Source organism: Chiloscyllium plagiosum, unplaced genomic scaffold, assembly GCF_037043375.1.
Source record: "Chiloscyllium plagiosum isolate Xiang-an unplaced genomic scaffold, Cpla_swu_hap1 HiC_scaffold_48, whole genome shotgun sequence".
Taxonomy (NCBI): Eukaryota; Metazoa; Chordata; class Chondrichthyes; order Orectolobiformes; family Hemiscylliidae; genus Chiloscyllium; species Chiloscyllium plagiosum.
In genome coordinates this window covers 3,454,977-3,470,892 of record NW_028270186.1, presented here as the reverse complement: position 1 = coordinate 3,470,892, position 15,916 = coordinate 3,454,977, and the positions used below count along the sequence as shown (strand labels likewise).

The 15,916-nt window shown below is 57.1% G+C and overlaps 1 protein-coding gene across 3 annotated transcripts in view; it reads right to left on the bottom strand.

The window, feature by feature from the left end:
• The window catches only part of gmcl1 (germ cell-less, spermatogenesis associated), a 69,746-nt gene that overhangs the window by 26,766 nt on the left and 27,064 nt on the right, over nucleotides 1-15,916 (bottom strand). For all 3 annotated transcript variants that reach the window (XM_087984395.1, XM_087984394.1, XM_087984393.1), the window contains exons 5-7: nucleotides 14,137-14,249; nucleotides 13,875-13,940; nucleotides 12,829-12,913 (exon numbers count right to left, since the gene is read on the bottom strand). In XM_087984395.1, coding sequence (XP_087840521.1) covers nucleotides 12,829-12,913; nucleotides 13,875-13,940; nucleotides 14,137-14,249 — 264 coding nt within the window. The remainder of the gene's footprint in view (nucleotides 1-12,828; nucleotides 12,914-13,874; nucleotides 13,941-14,136; nucleotides 14,250-15,916) is intronic.

Genomic DNA, 15,916 nt, shown 5'->3' with positions numbered 1-15,916 from the left:
CGCTCCAAAATGAGGTGAGTAACGGGGAAGGGGAACGTCAGTGCCGGTGTGTAACGGGGAAGGGGAACGTCAGTGCCGGTGTGTAACGGGGAAGGGGAACGTCAGTGCCGGTGTGTAACGGGGAAGAGGAACGTCAGTGCCGGTGTGTAACATGGAGGGGGAACGTCAGTGCCGGTGTGTAACGGGGAAGGGGAACGTCAGTGCCGGTGTGTAACGGGGAAGGGGAACGTCAGTGCCGGTGTGTAACGGGGAAGGGGAACGTCAGTGCCGGTGTGTAACGGGGAAGAGGAACGTCAGTGCCGGTGTGTAACGGGGAAGGGGAACGTCAGTGCCGGTGTGTAACGGGGAAGGGGAACGTCAGTGCCGGTGTGTAACGGGGAAGGGGAACGTCAGTGCCGGTGTGTAACGGGGAAGAGGAACGTCAGTGCCGGTGTGTAACGGGGAAGGGGAACGTCAGTGCCGGTGTGTAACGGGGAAGGGGAACGTCAGTGCCGGTGTGTAACGGGGAAGGGGAACATCAGTGCCGGTGTGTAACAGGGAAGGGGAACGTCAGTTCCGGTGTGTAACGGGGAAGGGGAACGTCAGTGCCGGTGTGTAAGGGGGAAGGGGAACGTCAGTGCCGGTGTGTAACGGGGAAGGGGAACGTCAGTGCCGGTGTGTAACGGGGAAGGGGAACGTCAGTGCCGGTGTGTAACGGGGAAGGGGAACGTCAGTGACGGTGTGTAACGGAGAAGAGGAATGTCAGTGCCGGTGCGTAACGGAGAAGAGGAATGTCAGTGCTGGTGCGTAACGGGGAAGGGGAACGTCAGTGCCGGTGTGTAACGGAGAAGAGGAATGTCAGTGCCGGTGCGTAACGGAGAAGAGGAATGTCAGTGCTGGTGCGTAACGGGGAAGGGGAACGTCAGGGCCGGTGTGTAACGGGGAAGGGGAACGTCAGTGCCGGTGTGTAACGGGGAAGGGGAACGTCAGTGCCGGTGTGTAACGGGGAAGGGGAACGTCAGTGCCGGTGTGTAACGGGGAAGGGGAACGTCAGTGCCGGTGTGTAACGGGGAAGGGGAACACCAGTGCCGGTGTGTAACGGGGAAGGGGAACGTCAGTGCCGGTGTGAAACGGGGAAGGGGAACGTCAGTGCCGGTGTGTAACGGAGAAGAGGAATGTCAGTGCCGGTGCGTAACGGAGAAGAGGAATGTCAGTGCTGGTGCGTAACGGGGAAGGGGAACGTCAGGGCCGGTGTGTAACGGGGAAGGGGAACGTCAGTGCCGGTGTGTAACGGGGGAGGGGAACGTCAGTGCCGGTGTGTAACGGGGAAGGGGAACATCAGTGCCGGTATGTAACGGGGAAGGGGAACGTCAGTGCCGGTGTGTAACGGGGAAGGGGAACACCAGTGCCGGTGTGTAACGGGGAAGGGGAACGTCAGTGCCGGTGTGAAACGGGGAAGGGGAACGTCAGTGCCGGTGTGTAACGGGGAAGAGGAACGTCAGTGCCGGTGGGAAACGGGGAAGGGGAACGTCAGTGCCGGTGAGTAACGGAGAAGAGGAATGTCAGTGCTGGTGCGTTACGGAGAAGAGGAATGTCAGTGCTGGTGCGTAACGGGGAAGGGGAACGTCAGTGCCGGTGTGTAACGGGGAAGGGGAACGTCAGTGCTGGTGTGTAACGGGGAAGGGGAACGTCAGTGCCGGTGTGTAACGGGGAAGGGGAACGTCAGTGCCGGTGTGTAACGGGGAAGAGGAACGTCAGTGCCGGTGTGTAACAGGGAAGGGGAACGTCAGTGCCAGTGTGTAACGGAGAAGAGGAATGACAGTGCTGGAGCGTAACGGGAAAGGGGAACGTCAGTGCTGGTGTGTAATGGGGAAGAGGAACGTCAGTGCTGGTGCGTAATGGGGAAGGGGAACGTCAGTGCTGGTGCGTAATGGGGAAGGGGAACGTCAGTGCTGGTGCGTAATGGGGAAGGGAAACGTCAGTGTCGGTGTGTAACGGGGAAGGGGAATGTCAGTAACAGGGAAGGGGAACATCAGTGCTGGTGTGTAACGGAGAAGAGGAACGTCGGTGCTGGTGCGTAACGGGGAAGGGGAATGTCGGTGCTGGAGCGTAATGGAGAAGGTGAACGTCAGTGCCGGTGTGTAACGGGGAAGGGGAACGTCAGTGCTGGTGTGTAACGGGGAAGGGGAACGTCAGTGCCGGTGTGTAACGGGGAAGTGGAACGTCAGTGTCGGTGTGTAACGGGGAAGGGGAATGTCAGTAACAGGGAAGGGGAACATCAGTGCTGGTGTGTAACGGAGAAGAGGAACGTCGGTGCTGGTGCGTAACGGGGAAGGGGAATGTCGGTGCTGGAGCGTAATGGAGAAGGTGAACGTCAGTGCCGGTGTGTAACGGGGAAGTGGAACGTCAGTGCCGGTGTGTAACGGGGAAGTGGAACGTCAGTGTCGGTGTGTAACGGGGAAGGGGAATGTCAGTAACATGGAAGGGGAACATCAGTGCTGGTGTGTAACGGAGAAGAGGAACGTCGGTGCTGGTGCGTAACGGGGAAGGGGAATGTCGGTGCTGGAGCGTAATGGAGAAGGTGAACGTCAGTGCCGGTGTGTAACGGGGAAGGTGAACGTCAGTGCCGGTGTGTAACGGGGAAGGGGAACATCAGTGCCGGTGTGTAACAGGGAAGGGGAACGTCAGTGCCGGTGTGTAACAGGGAAGGGGAATGTCAGTGCTGGTGCATAACGGGGAAGGGAAACGTCAGTGCCGGTGTGTAATGGGGAAGAGGAACGTCAGTGCTGGTGTGTAACGGGGAAGGGGAACGTCAGTGCTGGTATGTAACGGGGAAGAGGAACGTCAGTGCTGGTGCGTAATGGGGAAGGGGAACGTCAGTGCTGGTGTGTAACAGGGAAGGGGAACGTCAGTGCCGGTGTGTAACGGGGAAGGGGAACGTCAGTGCTGGTGTGTAACGGGGAAGGGGAACGTCAGTGCCGGTGTGTAACAGGGAAGGGGAATGTCAGTGCCGGTGTGTAACGGGGAAGGGGAATGTCAGTGCCGGTGTGTAACAGGGAAGAGGAACGTCAGTGCCAGTGCGTAACGGGGAAGGGGAACGTCAGTGCCGGTGTGTAACGGGGAAGAGGAGCGTCAGTGCCGGTGTGTAACGGGGAAGGGGATCGTCAGTGCCAGTGTGTAATGGGGAAGAGGAACGTCAGTGCCGGTGTGTAACGGGGAAGGGGAACGTCAGTGCCGGTGTGTAACAGGGAAGGGGAACGTCAGCAACAGGGAAGAGGAACGTCAGTGCCGGTGTGTAACATGGAGGGGGAACGTCGGTGCTGGTGCGTAACGGGGAAGGGGAACGTCAATGCTGGTGTGTAATGGGGAAGAGGAGCGTCAGTGCCGGTGTGTAACGGGGAAGAGGAACGTCAGTGCCGGTGTGTAACGGGGAAGGGGAACGTCAGTGCCGGTGTGTAACAGGGAAGGGGAACGTCAGCAACAGGGAAGAGGAACGTCAGTGCCGGTGTGTAACATGGAGGGGGAACGTCGGTGCTGGTGCGTAACGGGGAAGGGGAACGTCAATGCTGGTGTGTAATGGGGAAGAGGAACGTCAGTGCTGGTGTGTAACGGGGAAGGGGAACGTCAGTGCTGGTATGTAACGGGGTAGGGGAACGTCAGCAACAGGGAAGAGGAACGTCAGTGCCGGTGTGTAACGGGGAAGGGGAACGTCAGTGCCGGTGTGTAACGGGGAAGGGCAACGTCAGTGCCGGTGTGTAACGGGGAAGGGGAACGTCAGTGCCGGTGTGTAACGGGGAAGGGGAACGTCGGTGCTGGTGCGTAACGGGGAAGGGGAACATCAGTGCCGGTGTGTAACGGGGAAGGGGAACTTCGGTGCTGGTGCGTAACGGGGAAAGGGAACGTCAGTGCCGGTGTGTAACAGGGAAGGGGAACGTCAGCAACAGGGAAGAGGAACGTCAGTGCCGGTGTGTAACATGGAGGGGGAACGTCGGTGCTGGCGCGTAACGGGGAAGGTGAACGTCAATGCTGGTGTGTAACGGGGAAGGGCAACGTCAGTGCCGGTGTGTAACGGGGAAGGGCAACGTCAGTGCCGGTGTGTATCGGGGAAGAGGAACGTCGGTGCTGGTGCGTAACGGGGAAGGGGAACGTCAGTGCCGGTGTGTAACGGGGAAGGGGAACTTCGGTGCTGGTGCGTAACGGGGAAGGGGAACGTCAGTGCCGGTATGTAACAGGGCAGAGTAACGTCAGTGCCGGTGTGTAACGGGGAAGGGGAATGTCAGTGCCGGTGTGTAACGGGGAAGGGGAACGTCAGTGCCGGTGTGTAACGGGGAAGGGGAACGACAGTGCCGGTGTGTAACGGGGAAGGGGAACTTCGGTGCTGGTGCGTAACGGGGAAGGGGAACGTCAGTGCCGGTGTGTAACGGGGAAGGGGAACGTCAGTGCCGGTGTGTAACGGGGAAGGGGAACGTCAGTGCCGGTGTGTAACGGGGAAGGGGAACGTCAGTGCCGGTGTGTAACGGGGAAGAGGAACTTTGGTACTGGTGCGTAACGGGGAAGGAGAACGTCAGTGCCGGTGTGTAACGGGGAAGGGGAACGTCAGTGCCGGCGTGTAACGGGGAAGGGGAACGTCAGTGCCGGTCTGTAACGGGGAAGGGGAACGTCAGTGCCAGTGTGTAACGGAGAAGAGGAATGTCAGTGCTGGTGCGTAACGGGGAAGGGGAACGTCAGTGCTGGTGTGTAATGGGGAAGAGGAACGTCAGTGCTGGTGCGTAATGGGGAAGGGGAACGTCAGTGCCGGTGCGTAATGGGGAAGGGGAACGTCAGTGCTGGTGCGTAATGGGGAAGGGGAATGTCGGTGCTGGAGCGTAATGGAGAAGGTGAACGTCAGTGCCGGTGTGTAACGGGGAAGGGGAACGTCAGTGCTGGTGTGTAACGGGGAAGGGGAACGTCAGTGCCGGTGTGTAACGGGGAAGTGGAACGTCAGTGTCGGTGTGTAACGGGGAAGGGGAATGTCAGTAACAGGGAAGGGGAACATCAGTGCTGGTGTGTAACGGAGAAGAGGAACGTCGGTGCTGGTGCGTAACGGGGAAGGGGAATGTCGGTGATGGAGCGTAATGGAGAAGGTGAACGTCAGTGCCGGTGTGTAACGGGGAAGGTGAACGTCAGTGCCGGTGTGTAACAGGGAAGGGGAATGTCAGTGCTGGTGCATAACGGGGAAGGGGAACGTCAGTGCTGGTGTGTAATGGGGAAGAGGAACGTCAGTGCTGGTGTGTAACGGGGAAGGGGAACGTCAGTGCTGGTATGTAACGGGGAAGAGGAACGTCAGTGCTGGTGCGTAACGGGGAAGGGGAACGTCAGTGCTGGTGTGTAACGGGGAAGGGGAACGTCAGTGCCGGTGTGTAACGGGGAAGTGGAATGTCAGTGCTGGTGTGTAACGGGGAAGGGGAACGTCAGTGCTGGTGTGTAACGGGGAAGGGGAACGTCGGTGCCGGTGCGTAATGGGGAAGGGGAACGTCAGTGCCGGTGTGTAACGGGGAAGTGGAATGTCAGTGCTGGTGTGTAACGGGGAAGGGGAACGTCAGTGCTGGTATGTAACGGGGAAGGGGAACGTCAGTGCCGGTGTGTAACGGGGAAGTGGAATGTCAGTGCTGGTGTGTAACGGGGAAGGGGAACGTCAGTGCTGGTGTGTAACGGGGAAGGGGAACGTCAGTGCTGGTATGTAATGGGGAAGAGGAACGTCAGTGCTGGTGCGTAATGGGGAAGAGGAACGTCAGTGCTGGTGTGTAACGGGGAAGGGGAACGTCAGTGCCGGTGTGTAACGGGGAAGGGGAACGTCAGTGCTGGTGTGTAACGGGGAAGGGGAACGTCAGTGCCGGTGTGTAACATGGAGGGGGAACGTCGGTGCTGGTGCGTAATGGGGAAGGGGAACGTCAGTGCCGGTGTGTAACAGGGAAGGGGAATGTCAGTGCCGGTGTGTAACGGGGAAGGGGAATGTCAGTGCCGGTGTGTAACAGGGAAGAGGAACGTCAGTGCCGGTGTGTAACGGGGAAGGGGAACGTCAGTGCTGGTGTGTAACGGGGAAGGGGAACATCAGTGCCAGTGTGTAACGGGGAAGAGGAACGTCAGTGCCAGTGCGTAACGTGGAAGGGGAACGTCAGTGCCGGTGTGTAACGGGGAAGGGGAACGTCAGTGCCGGTGTGTAACGGGGAAGAGGAACGTCAGTGCCGGTGTGTAACGGGGAAGGGGAACATCAGTGCCGGTGTGTAACAGGGAAGGGGAACGTCAGCAACAGGGAAGAGGAACGTCAGTGCCGGTGTGTAACGGGGAAGGGGAACGTCAGCAACAGGGAAGGGGAACGTCAGCAACAGGGAAGAGGAACGTCAGTGCCGGTGTGTAACGGGGAAGGGGAACGTCAGTGCCGGTGTGTAACGGGGAAGGGCAACGTCAGTGCCGGTGTGTAACGGGGAAGGGGAACGTCAGTGCCGGTGTGTAACGGGGAAGGGGAACGTCAGTGCTGGTGCGTAACGGGGAAGGGGAACATCAGTGCCGGTGTGTAACGGGGAAGGGGAACTTCGGTGCTGGTGCGTAACGGGGAAAGGGAACGTCAGTGCCGGTGTGTAACAGGGAAGGGGAACGTCAGCAACAGGGAAGAGGAACGTCAGTGCCGGTGTGTAACATGGAGGGGGAACGTCGGTGCTGGTGCGTAACGGGGAAGGTGAACGTCAATGCTGGTGTGTAACGGGGAAGGGCAACGTCAGTGCCGGTGTGTAACGGGGAAGGGCAACGTCAGTGCCGGTGTGTATCGGGGAAGAGGAACGTCGGTGCTGGTGCGTAACGGGGAAGGGGAACGTCAGTGCCGGTGTGTAACGGGGAAGGGGAACTTCGGTGCTGGTGCGTAACGGGGAAGGGGAACGTCAGTGCCGGTGTGTAACGGGGAAGGGGAATGTCAGTGCCGGTGTGTAACGGGGAAGGGGAACGTCAGTGCCGGTGTGTAACGGGGAAGGGGAACGTCAGTGCCGGTGTGTAACGGGGAAGGGGAACTTCGGTGCTGGTGCGTAACGGGGAAGGGGAACGTCAGTGCCGGTGTGTAACGGGGAAGGGGAATGTCGGTGCTGGTGCGTAACGGGGAAGGGGAACGTCAGTGCCGGTGTGTAACGGGGAAGGGGAACTTCGGTGCTGGTGCGTAACGGGGAAGGGGAACGTTAGTGCCGGTGTGTAACGGGGAAGAGGAACTTTGGTCCTGGTGCGTAACGGGGAAGGAGAACGTCAGTGCCGGTGTGTAACGGGGAAGGGGAACGTCAGTGCCGGTGTGTAACAGGGAAGGGGAACGTCAGTGCCAGTGTGTAACGGAGAAGAGGAATGTCAGTGCTGGTGCGTAACGGGGAAGGGGAACGTCAGTGCTGGTGTGTAATGGGGAAGAGGAACATCAGTGCTGGTGCGTAATGGGGAAGGGGAACGTCAGTGCCGGTGCGTAATGGGGAAGGGGAACGTCAGTGCCGGTGTGTAACGGGGAAGGGGAACGTCAGTGCTGGTGCGTAATGGGGAAGGGGAACGTCAGTGCTGGTGCGTAATGGGGAAGGGGAACGTCAGTGTCGGTGTGTAACGGGGAAGGGGAATGTCAGTAACAGGGAAGGGGAACATCAGTGCTGGTGTGTAACGGAGAAGAGGAACGTCGGTGCTGGTGCGTAACGGGGAAGGGGAATGTCGGTGCTGGAGCGTAATGGAGAAGGTGAACGTCAGTGCCGGTGTGTAACGGGGAAGGGGAACGTCAGTGCCGGTGTGTAACGGGGAAGGGGAACATCAGTGCCGGTGTGTAACAGGGAAGGGGAACGTCAGTGCCGGTGTGTAACAGGGAAGGGGAATGTCAGTGCTGGTGCATAACGGGGAAGGGGAACGTCAGTGCTGGTGTGTAATGGGGAAGAGGAACGTCAGTGCTGGTGTGTAACGGGGAAGGGGAACGTCAGTGCTGGTATGTAACGGGGAAGAGGAACGTCAGTGCTGGTGCGTAATGGGGAAGGGGAACGTCAGTGCTGGTGTGTAACGGGGAAGTGGAAAGTCAGTGCTGGTGTGTAACGGGGAAGGGGAACGTCAGTGCTGGTGTGTAACGGGGAAGGGGAACGTCGGTGCCGGTGCGTAATGGGGAAGGGGAACGTCAGTGCCGGTGTGTAACGGGGAAGTGGAATGTCAGTGCTGGTGTGTAACGGGGAAGGGGAAAGTCAGTGCTGGTATGTAACGGGGAAGGGGAACGTCAGTGCCGGTGTGTAACGGGGAAGTGGAATGTCAGTGCTGGTGTGTAACGGGGAAGGGGAACGTCAGTGCTGGTGTGTAACGGGGAAGGGGAACGTCAGTGCTGGTATGTAATGGGGAAGAGGAACATCAGTGCTGGTGCGTAATGGGGAAGAGGAACGTCAGTGCTGGTGTGTAACAGGGAAGGGGAACGTCAGTGCCGGTGTGTAACGGGGAAGGGGAACGTCAGTGCTGGTGTGTAACGGGGAAGGGGAACGTCAGTGCCGGTGTGTAACATGGAGGGGGAACGTCGGTGCTGGTGCGTAATGGGGAAGGGGAACGTCAGTGCCGGTGTGTAACAGGGAAGGGGAATGTCAGTGCCGGTGTGTAACGGGGAAGGGGAATGTCAGTGCCGGTGTGTAACAGGGAAGAGGAACGTCAGTGCCGGTGTGTAACGGGGAAGGGGAACGTCAGTGCTGGTGTGTAACGGGGAAGGGGAACGTCACTGCCGGTGTGTAACGGGGAAGTGGAATGTCAGTGCCAGTGCGTAACGGGGAAGGGGAACGTCAGTGCCGGTGTGTAACGGGGAAGAGGAGCGTCAGTGCCGGTGTGTAACGGGGAAGAGGAACGTCAGTGCCGGTGTGTAACGGGGAAGGGGAACGTCAGTGCCGGTGTGTAACGGGGAAGGGGAACGTCAGTGCCGGTGTGTAACAGGGAAGGGGAACGTCAGCAACAGGGAAGAGGAACGTCAGTGCCGGTGTGTAACATGGAGGGGGAACGTCGGTGCTGGTGCGTAACGGGGAAGGGGAACGTCAATGCTGGTGTGTAATGGGGAAGAGGAACGTCAGTGCTGGTGTGTAACGGGGAAGGGGAACGTCAGTGCTGGTATGTAACGGGGAAGGGGAACGTCAGCAACAGGGAAGGGGAACGTCAGCAACAGGGAAGAGGAACGTCAGTGCCGGTGTGTAACGGGGAAGGGGAACGTCAGTGCCGGTGTGTAACGGGGAAGGGCAACGTCAGTGCCGGTGTGTAACGGGGAAGGGGAACGTCAGTGCCGGTGTGTAACGGGGAAGGGGAACGTCAGTGCCGGTGTGTAACGGGGAAGGGGAACGTCAGTGCCGGTGTGTAACGGGGAAGGGGAACGTCAGTGCCGGTGTGTAACGGGGAAGGGGAACGACAGTGCCGGTGTGTAACGGGGAAGGGGAACGTCAGTGCCCGTGTGTAACGGGGAACGGGAACGTCAGTGCCGGTGTGTAACGGGGAAGGGGAACGTCAGTGCTGGTGTGTATCGGGGAAGGGGAACGACAGTGCTGCTGTGTAACGGGGAAGGGGAACGTCAGTGCCAGTGTGTAACGGGGAAGGGGAACGTCAGTGCTGGTGTGTAACGGGGAAGGGGAACATCAGTGCTGGTGTGTAACGGGGAAGGGGAACGTCAGTGCTGCTGTTTAACGGGGAAGGGAAACGTCAGTGCTGGTGTGTAACAGAGAAGGGGAACGTCAGTGCCGGTGTGTAACGGGGAAGGGGAACGTCAGTGCCGGTGTGTAACGGGGAAGGGGAACGTCAGTGCCGGTGTGTAACGGGGAAGGGAAACGTCAGTGCCGGTGTGTAACGGGGAAGGGGAACATCAATGCCGGTGTGTAACGGGGAAGGGGAACGTCAGTGCTGGTGTTTAACAGGGAAGGGAAACGACACTGCTGGTGTGTAACAGGGAAGGGGAACGTCAGTGCCGGTGTGTAACGGGGAAGGGGAACGTCAGTGCCGGTGTGTAACGGGGAAGGGGAACGTCAGTGCCGGTGTGTAACGGGGAAGGGAAACGACACTGCTGGTGTGTAACAGGGAAGGGGAACGACAGTGCCGGTGTGTAACGGGGAAGGGGAGCGTCAGTGCTGGTGTGTAACAGGGAAGGGGAACGACAGTGCCGGTGTGTAACGGGGAAGGGGAACGACAGTGCCGGTGTGTAACGGGGAAGGGGAACGACAGTGCCGGTGTGTAACGGGGAAGGGGAACGTCAGTGCCGGTGTGTAACGGGGAAGGGGAACGTCAGTGCCGGTGTGTAACGGGGAAGGGGAACGTCAGTGCTGGTGTGTATCGGGGAAGGGGAACGACAGGGCTGGTGTGTAACGGGGAAGGGGAACGTCAGTGCCGGTGTGTAACGGGGAAGGGTAACGTCAGTGCTGGTGTGTAACGGGGAAGGGGAACATCAGTGCTGGTGTGTAACGGGGAAGGGGAACGTCAGTGCTGCTGTTTAACGGGGAAGGGAAACGTCAGTGCTGGTGTGTAACAGAGAAGGGGAACGTCAGTGCCGGTGTGTAACGGGGAAGGGGAACGTCAGTGCCGGTGAGTAACGGGGGAAGGGGAACGTCAGTGCCGGTGAGTAACGGGGAAGGGGAACGTCAGTGCCGGTGTGTAACGGGGAAGGGAAACGTCAGTGCCGGTGTGTAACAGGGAAGGGGAACATCAATGCCGGTGTGTAACGGGGAAGGGTAACGTCAGCAACAGGGAAGGGGAACGTCAGTAACAGGGAAGGGGAACGTCAGTGCTGGTGTTTAACGGGGAAGGGGAACGTCAGTGCCGGTCTGTAACGGGGAAGGGGAACGTCAGTGCCAGTGTGTAATGGGGAAGGGGAACGTCAGTGCCGGTGTGTAACAGGGAAGGGTAACGTCAGCAACAGGGAAGGGAACGTCAGTAACAGGGAAGGGAAACATCAGTAACAGGGAAGGGGAACGTCAGTAACGGGGAAGGGAAACGTCAGTAACGGGGAAGGGAAACGTCAGTAACAGGGAAGGGAAACGTCAGTAACGGGGAAGGGAAACGTCAGTGCCGGTGTGTAACGGGGAAGGGGAACGTCAGTGCCGGTGTGTAACGGGGAAGGGGAACGTCAGTGCCGGTGTGTAACAGGGAAGGGGAACGTCAGTGCCGGTGTGTAACGGGGAAGGGGAACGTCAGTGCCGGTGTGTAACGGGGAAGGGGAACGTCAGTGCTGGTGTGTAACAGGGAAGGGGAACGTCAGTAACAGGGAAGGGGAACGTCAGTAACAGGGAAGGGGAACGTCAGTGCTGGTGTGTAACGGGGAAGGGGAACGTCAGTGCTGGTGTGTAACAGGGAAGGGGAACGTCAGTGCCGGTGTGTAACGGGGAAGGGGAACGTCAGTGCTGGTGTGTAACGGGGAAGGGGAACGTCAGCAACAGGGAAGGGGAACGTCAGTAACAGGGAAGGGGAACGTCAGTAACAGGGAAGGGGGACGTCAGTAACAGGGAAGGGGAACGTCAGTGCTGGTGTGTAACGGGGAAGGGGAACGTCAGTGCTGGTGTGTAACGGGGAAGGGGAACGTCAGCAACAGGGAAAGGGAACGTCAGTAACAGGGAAGGGGAACGTCAGTAACAGGGAAGGGGAACGTCAGTGCTGGTGTGTATTGGGGAAGGGGAACATCAGTGCCGGTGTGTAACAGGGAAGGGGAACGTCAGTGCCGGTGTGTAACGGGGAAGGGGAACGTCAGTGCTGGTGTGTAACGGGGAAGGGGAATGTCAGTGCTGGTGTGTAACAGGGAAGGGGAACGTCAGCAACAGGGAAAGGGAACGTCAGTAACAGGGAAGGGGAACGTCAGTAACAGGGAAGGGGAACGTCAGTAACAGGGAAGGGGAACGTCAGTGCTGGTGTGTATTGGGGAAGGGGAACGTCAGTGCCGGTGTGTAACGGGGAAGGGGAACGTCAGTGCCCGTGTGTAACGGGGAAGGGGAACGTCAGTGCCGGTGTGTAACAGGGAAGGGGAACGTCAGTGCCGGTGTGTAACGGGGAAGGGGAACGTCAGTGCTGGTGTGTAACGGGGAAGGGGAATGTCAGTGCTGGTGTGTAACAGGGAAGGGGAACGTCAGTGCTGGTGTGTATTGGGGAAGGGGAACGTCAGTGGTGGTGTGTAACAGGGAAGGGGAACGTCAGTGCTGGTGTGTAACAGGGAAGGGGAACGTCAGTGCCGGTGTGTAACGGGGAAGGGGAACGTCAGTGCCGGTGCGTAACGGGGAAGGGGAACGTCAGTGCCGGAGCGTAACGGGGAAGGGGAACGTCAGTGCTGGTGTGTAACGGGGAAGGGGAATGTCAGTGCTGGTGTGTAACAGGGAAGGGGAACGTCAGTGCTGGTGTGTAACAGGGAAGGGGAACGTCAGTGCCGGTGTGTAACGGGGAAGGGGAACGTCAGTGCCGGTGTGTCACGGGGAAGGGGAACGTCAGCAACAGGGAAGGGAAACGTGAGTAACGGGGAAGGGGAATGTCAGTGCCGGTGAGTAACAGGGAAGGGGAACGTCAGTGCCGGTGTGTAACGGGGAAGGGGAACGTCAGTGCCGGTGTGTAACGGGGAAGGGGAACATCAGCAACAGGGAAGGGAAACGTCAGTGCCAGTGTGTACTGGGGAAGGGGAACGTCACGTGATGCAGCGAGAAACACAGAGTAAGTGGGGGGATTGAAGGTTAGCTTGTGAGATGGGCTGGGCTCTGTAGTTTCTTCTGGCCCTGGGCAGGGCAGTTGCCCTCACATCCTGTCATGTGGCTTTGTCTCACACTGCCTTCTTTCTATGATGTGCCTTAAAAGGTGCTACAGAAATGTGTGTTGTTCCTGTTGTGACATACCTACCTTTTTCAGTGCAGTGTACACGTCCATCTCGACCTGCATCACAAACAGGTCTGTTGAACTGATCAGTTTCTCCATCACACCGACGCTAGGGGGGAGGAGGAGAAAAGGCACCACTTTATGAACTGAACAACACACCAACAACAGCATCAATCCCAAACATTTCAACAGACAGAGAGCTGGAGCAGCAAAGGATGGAAGGAGTTGCAGAAGTGAGGCAAGGCGGGGGGAGAAACACAGCAGATCAGACCACCGTTGTGGAGAGGATGAACATGGATTCCATCATATCTGGAAACTATCAGAGATCCATGTTTCCTGGTGGCTGTGCACCTGCTCACGTCCCTCCTGCAAAACAGGATTGGAAGTGAGCCGAACAAAGTTCCAGCACGGCATTTGGTGAGAACTGTTGTTGACTGGATGGAAACAGTTCAGCTTTTGGTTCTGATTATACTGAAACAGCAACGCTCCTTGGCAAACAAGTGTTACACTGAACAAGAATTAGACTGCCTGAACACAAAAGCTGCGTCTCCTGACTGAGAAAAATGGTTCATTCCTCTGGTCCCTGTCACAGCTTCTCAGCAACAGTTGGGAGCTCTGTGCAATGGCTGGGAATTTCAGTTCCAAGTGTTTGCGAGCTACACGGAGAGATCTCCGGTTCAAGGGCAGTCCATTACAAGGGCCAAATCTGAGGTTGGACACCAAATCACTGGCTGCAACGTGGAACAATGTCTCACATTTACAGGCCATTCAGCCCATCGACACTTCTCTGAAAGACCTATCTCATTAACTAGACTCCCACTGCCCTTCCCTGCTGCAAACATTTGTTCACCACCCCCAGTTTATCTGAATCCTTTTTCTTTCTTTCCCCAGTGCCTGCAGACATCAGGTCCATTTTAATATTCGTATGGGACATTCCAGCTCACTCCCCCCACCCCTCCCGCACTCTGCACCAATCAGCACGTGTCTTATCAGGAGTAATTCACAATTTCACCTTGAATTCACTAGCCACAAGCAACATTCCAGCGGCAAACGCTGTGGTTGGTCATTACCTGAGATCCTTCAGCAGCTCCACATTCTGATGTGTCATCAGGTTGTTTAAAAGCCACTCGAAGCATCTGCAAAGGAACAATTAAGATGTGAGTGGCTTGGAACTGCTGCACCTTGGTATTTCTGTGCTGGTGAGCAGGAACAACAATTCCTCTGACTGCAAGTGTACCTGCATCATTGGGGCGGGGGCGGGGAGAGGACAATATCAACAACAAGCCCAAGGAAGCAGCACTGGCAAACGGCAGGACAGTATCAGGAACTTACCTTTGTTTCACAGAGTCCAGGCCGTAGGTCCCTGCCGCTGTATAGAAGCCACAGACTGACTTGGAAGTGATAGTCTCCTTCATGGTTTCTCCACACTGCTGAATCAGAGCGTCCTTTGGGAAACAGGCAGGAGAGAATAAAGAGGTGGTCAGCAAAGCGGACACAGAGGCAGAGGCTGTGTGATCCTCCCCCCCCCCCGCTCCACCCACCTCAGTCCCACACATGCCCACCCAGCCACCACCAGGATGAGAACACACAGACACTTGGCACCAAGTGCCCAACAACAAGTGAGAAACCTGGTCTTGTGTGACACTGGCAGATGGCCTACATTCATCTGGCCAGTGGGAACATCTGGAGGACCAGGCACTGTCTTCCCAAGGGCATGTGGGATCAGCTCTCGCTCTGGAAAAAGCAAGAGACCTTGTGACTGAAATCAAAACACAGCAGAGATTCAGCAGGTTTGGCAGCACCTGTGGGGAGGGAATGTTCTGAGTCCAAATTCCCAACTGAAGGGGGGGGGGGGGGGGGGGAGTAGGAGTCGGAAAGCTGATTTTTTTTTGGTCTTGCAGACAGGCTGAGGAGAAGCAAGGGGAACAAATCAGAAAGAGCAAAGGAAGAGTGCATCATGCTCCAGAAGGGATTGAGCAGAAGAGAGAAGGTGTGCTGAAAGAGTAATTCAAACCCTGCCCTGCACAGATGCTGCCGGACCTGCTGAGCTTCTGATTTTATTTCAGATAAACAGCACATGGAGTACTTCACCTTTATTCAAAATCTTCACTGACCAAACAGCCATTTGAATGAGGCAACACAGCCGCAATGGGTTGAATGGCCTCTCTCATACAGATGGACGTTACCCTCTTAACCCCTCTGGTGGATGTGTCCCTGCCAGTGCTCACCTGTAACACACATCTGAATGACAGGCATCGAGTCACACATCATGGAAACAGAGCTCTCGATTCAACTTTCACCCCACACTCAGCTCATCCCACCTGCCTGCTCTCAGCCCTTATCCCTCCAAACATTTCTGGTTCATCAACTTACCCAAACTTTCACCCCACACTCAGCTCATCCCACCTGCCTGCTCTCAGCCCTTATCCCTCCAAACATTTCTGGTTCATCAACTTACCCAAACACCTTTCAAATGTTGTCCCTGTACCTGCATCCTCCACTACTTCCTCAGGAAGGTCAGACCACACATGAACCACTCTCACCTGGTAAAAACAAAGGTGGCCCTCACGTCTTTTTCACATCTTGCTCCTATCACCTTAAAAACATGCCCGTAGGCTTGAAATCCCCCACCCTCGGCAAATGACACTGGTGTTCATGCAATCCATGCCCCTTGTGATTTTATAACCCTCTCACACTCCAACACTCCAGTGAAAAAGTCCCAGCCTATCCAGCCTCTCCTTATTACGCGAACCCTTCATTCTCAGCAAATCTCTCTGAAACCTGTCCAGCATAATGGTATCCTTCTGATCACAGAGCGAGCAGAACTGCACACAGTACTCCAGGAGAGAGTGCATCAACGTCCTGTCCAACCTCAGTGTGATATCCCACAGTGAAAAGGTGTGCTGCACTGAGACAACTTCCTGTGTTCACAATGATGGGCTTGATCTAACAATGAGAGCTGCAGTAAATAAGGAACCCATTGCACAGTTGCTCACACAACACCATACATCTCAATCATTTTCCCATTGCTCTTACAAAGTGACAATGGGCTAATCCAGCTCATTGTTCCTCACAATGCACCGAGTTGCGAAACACAGGTAAAGGGGGTAGC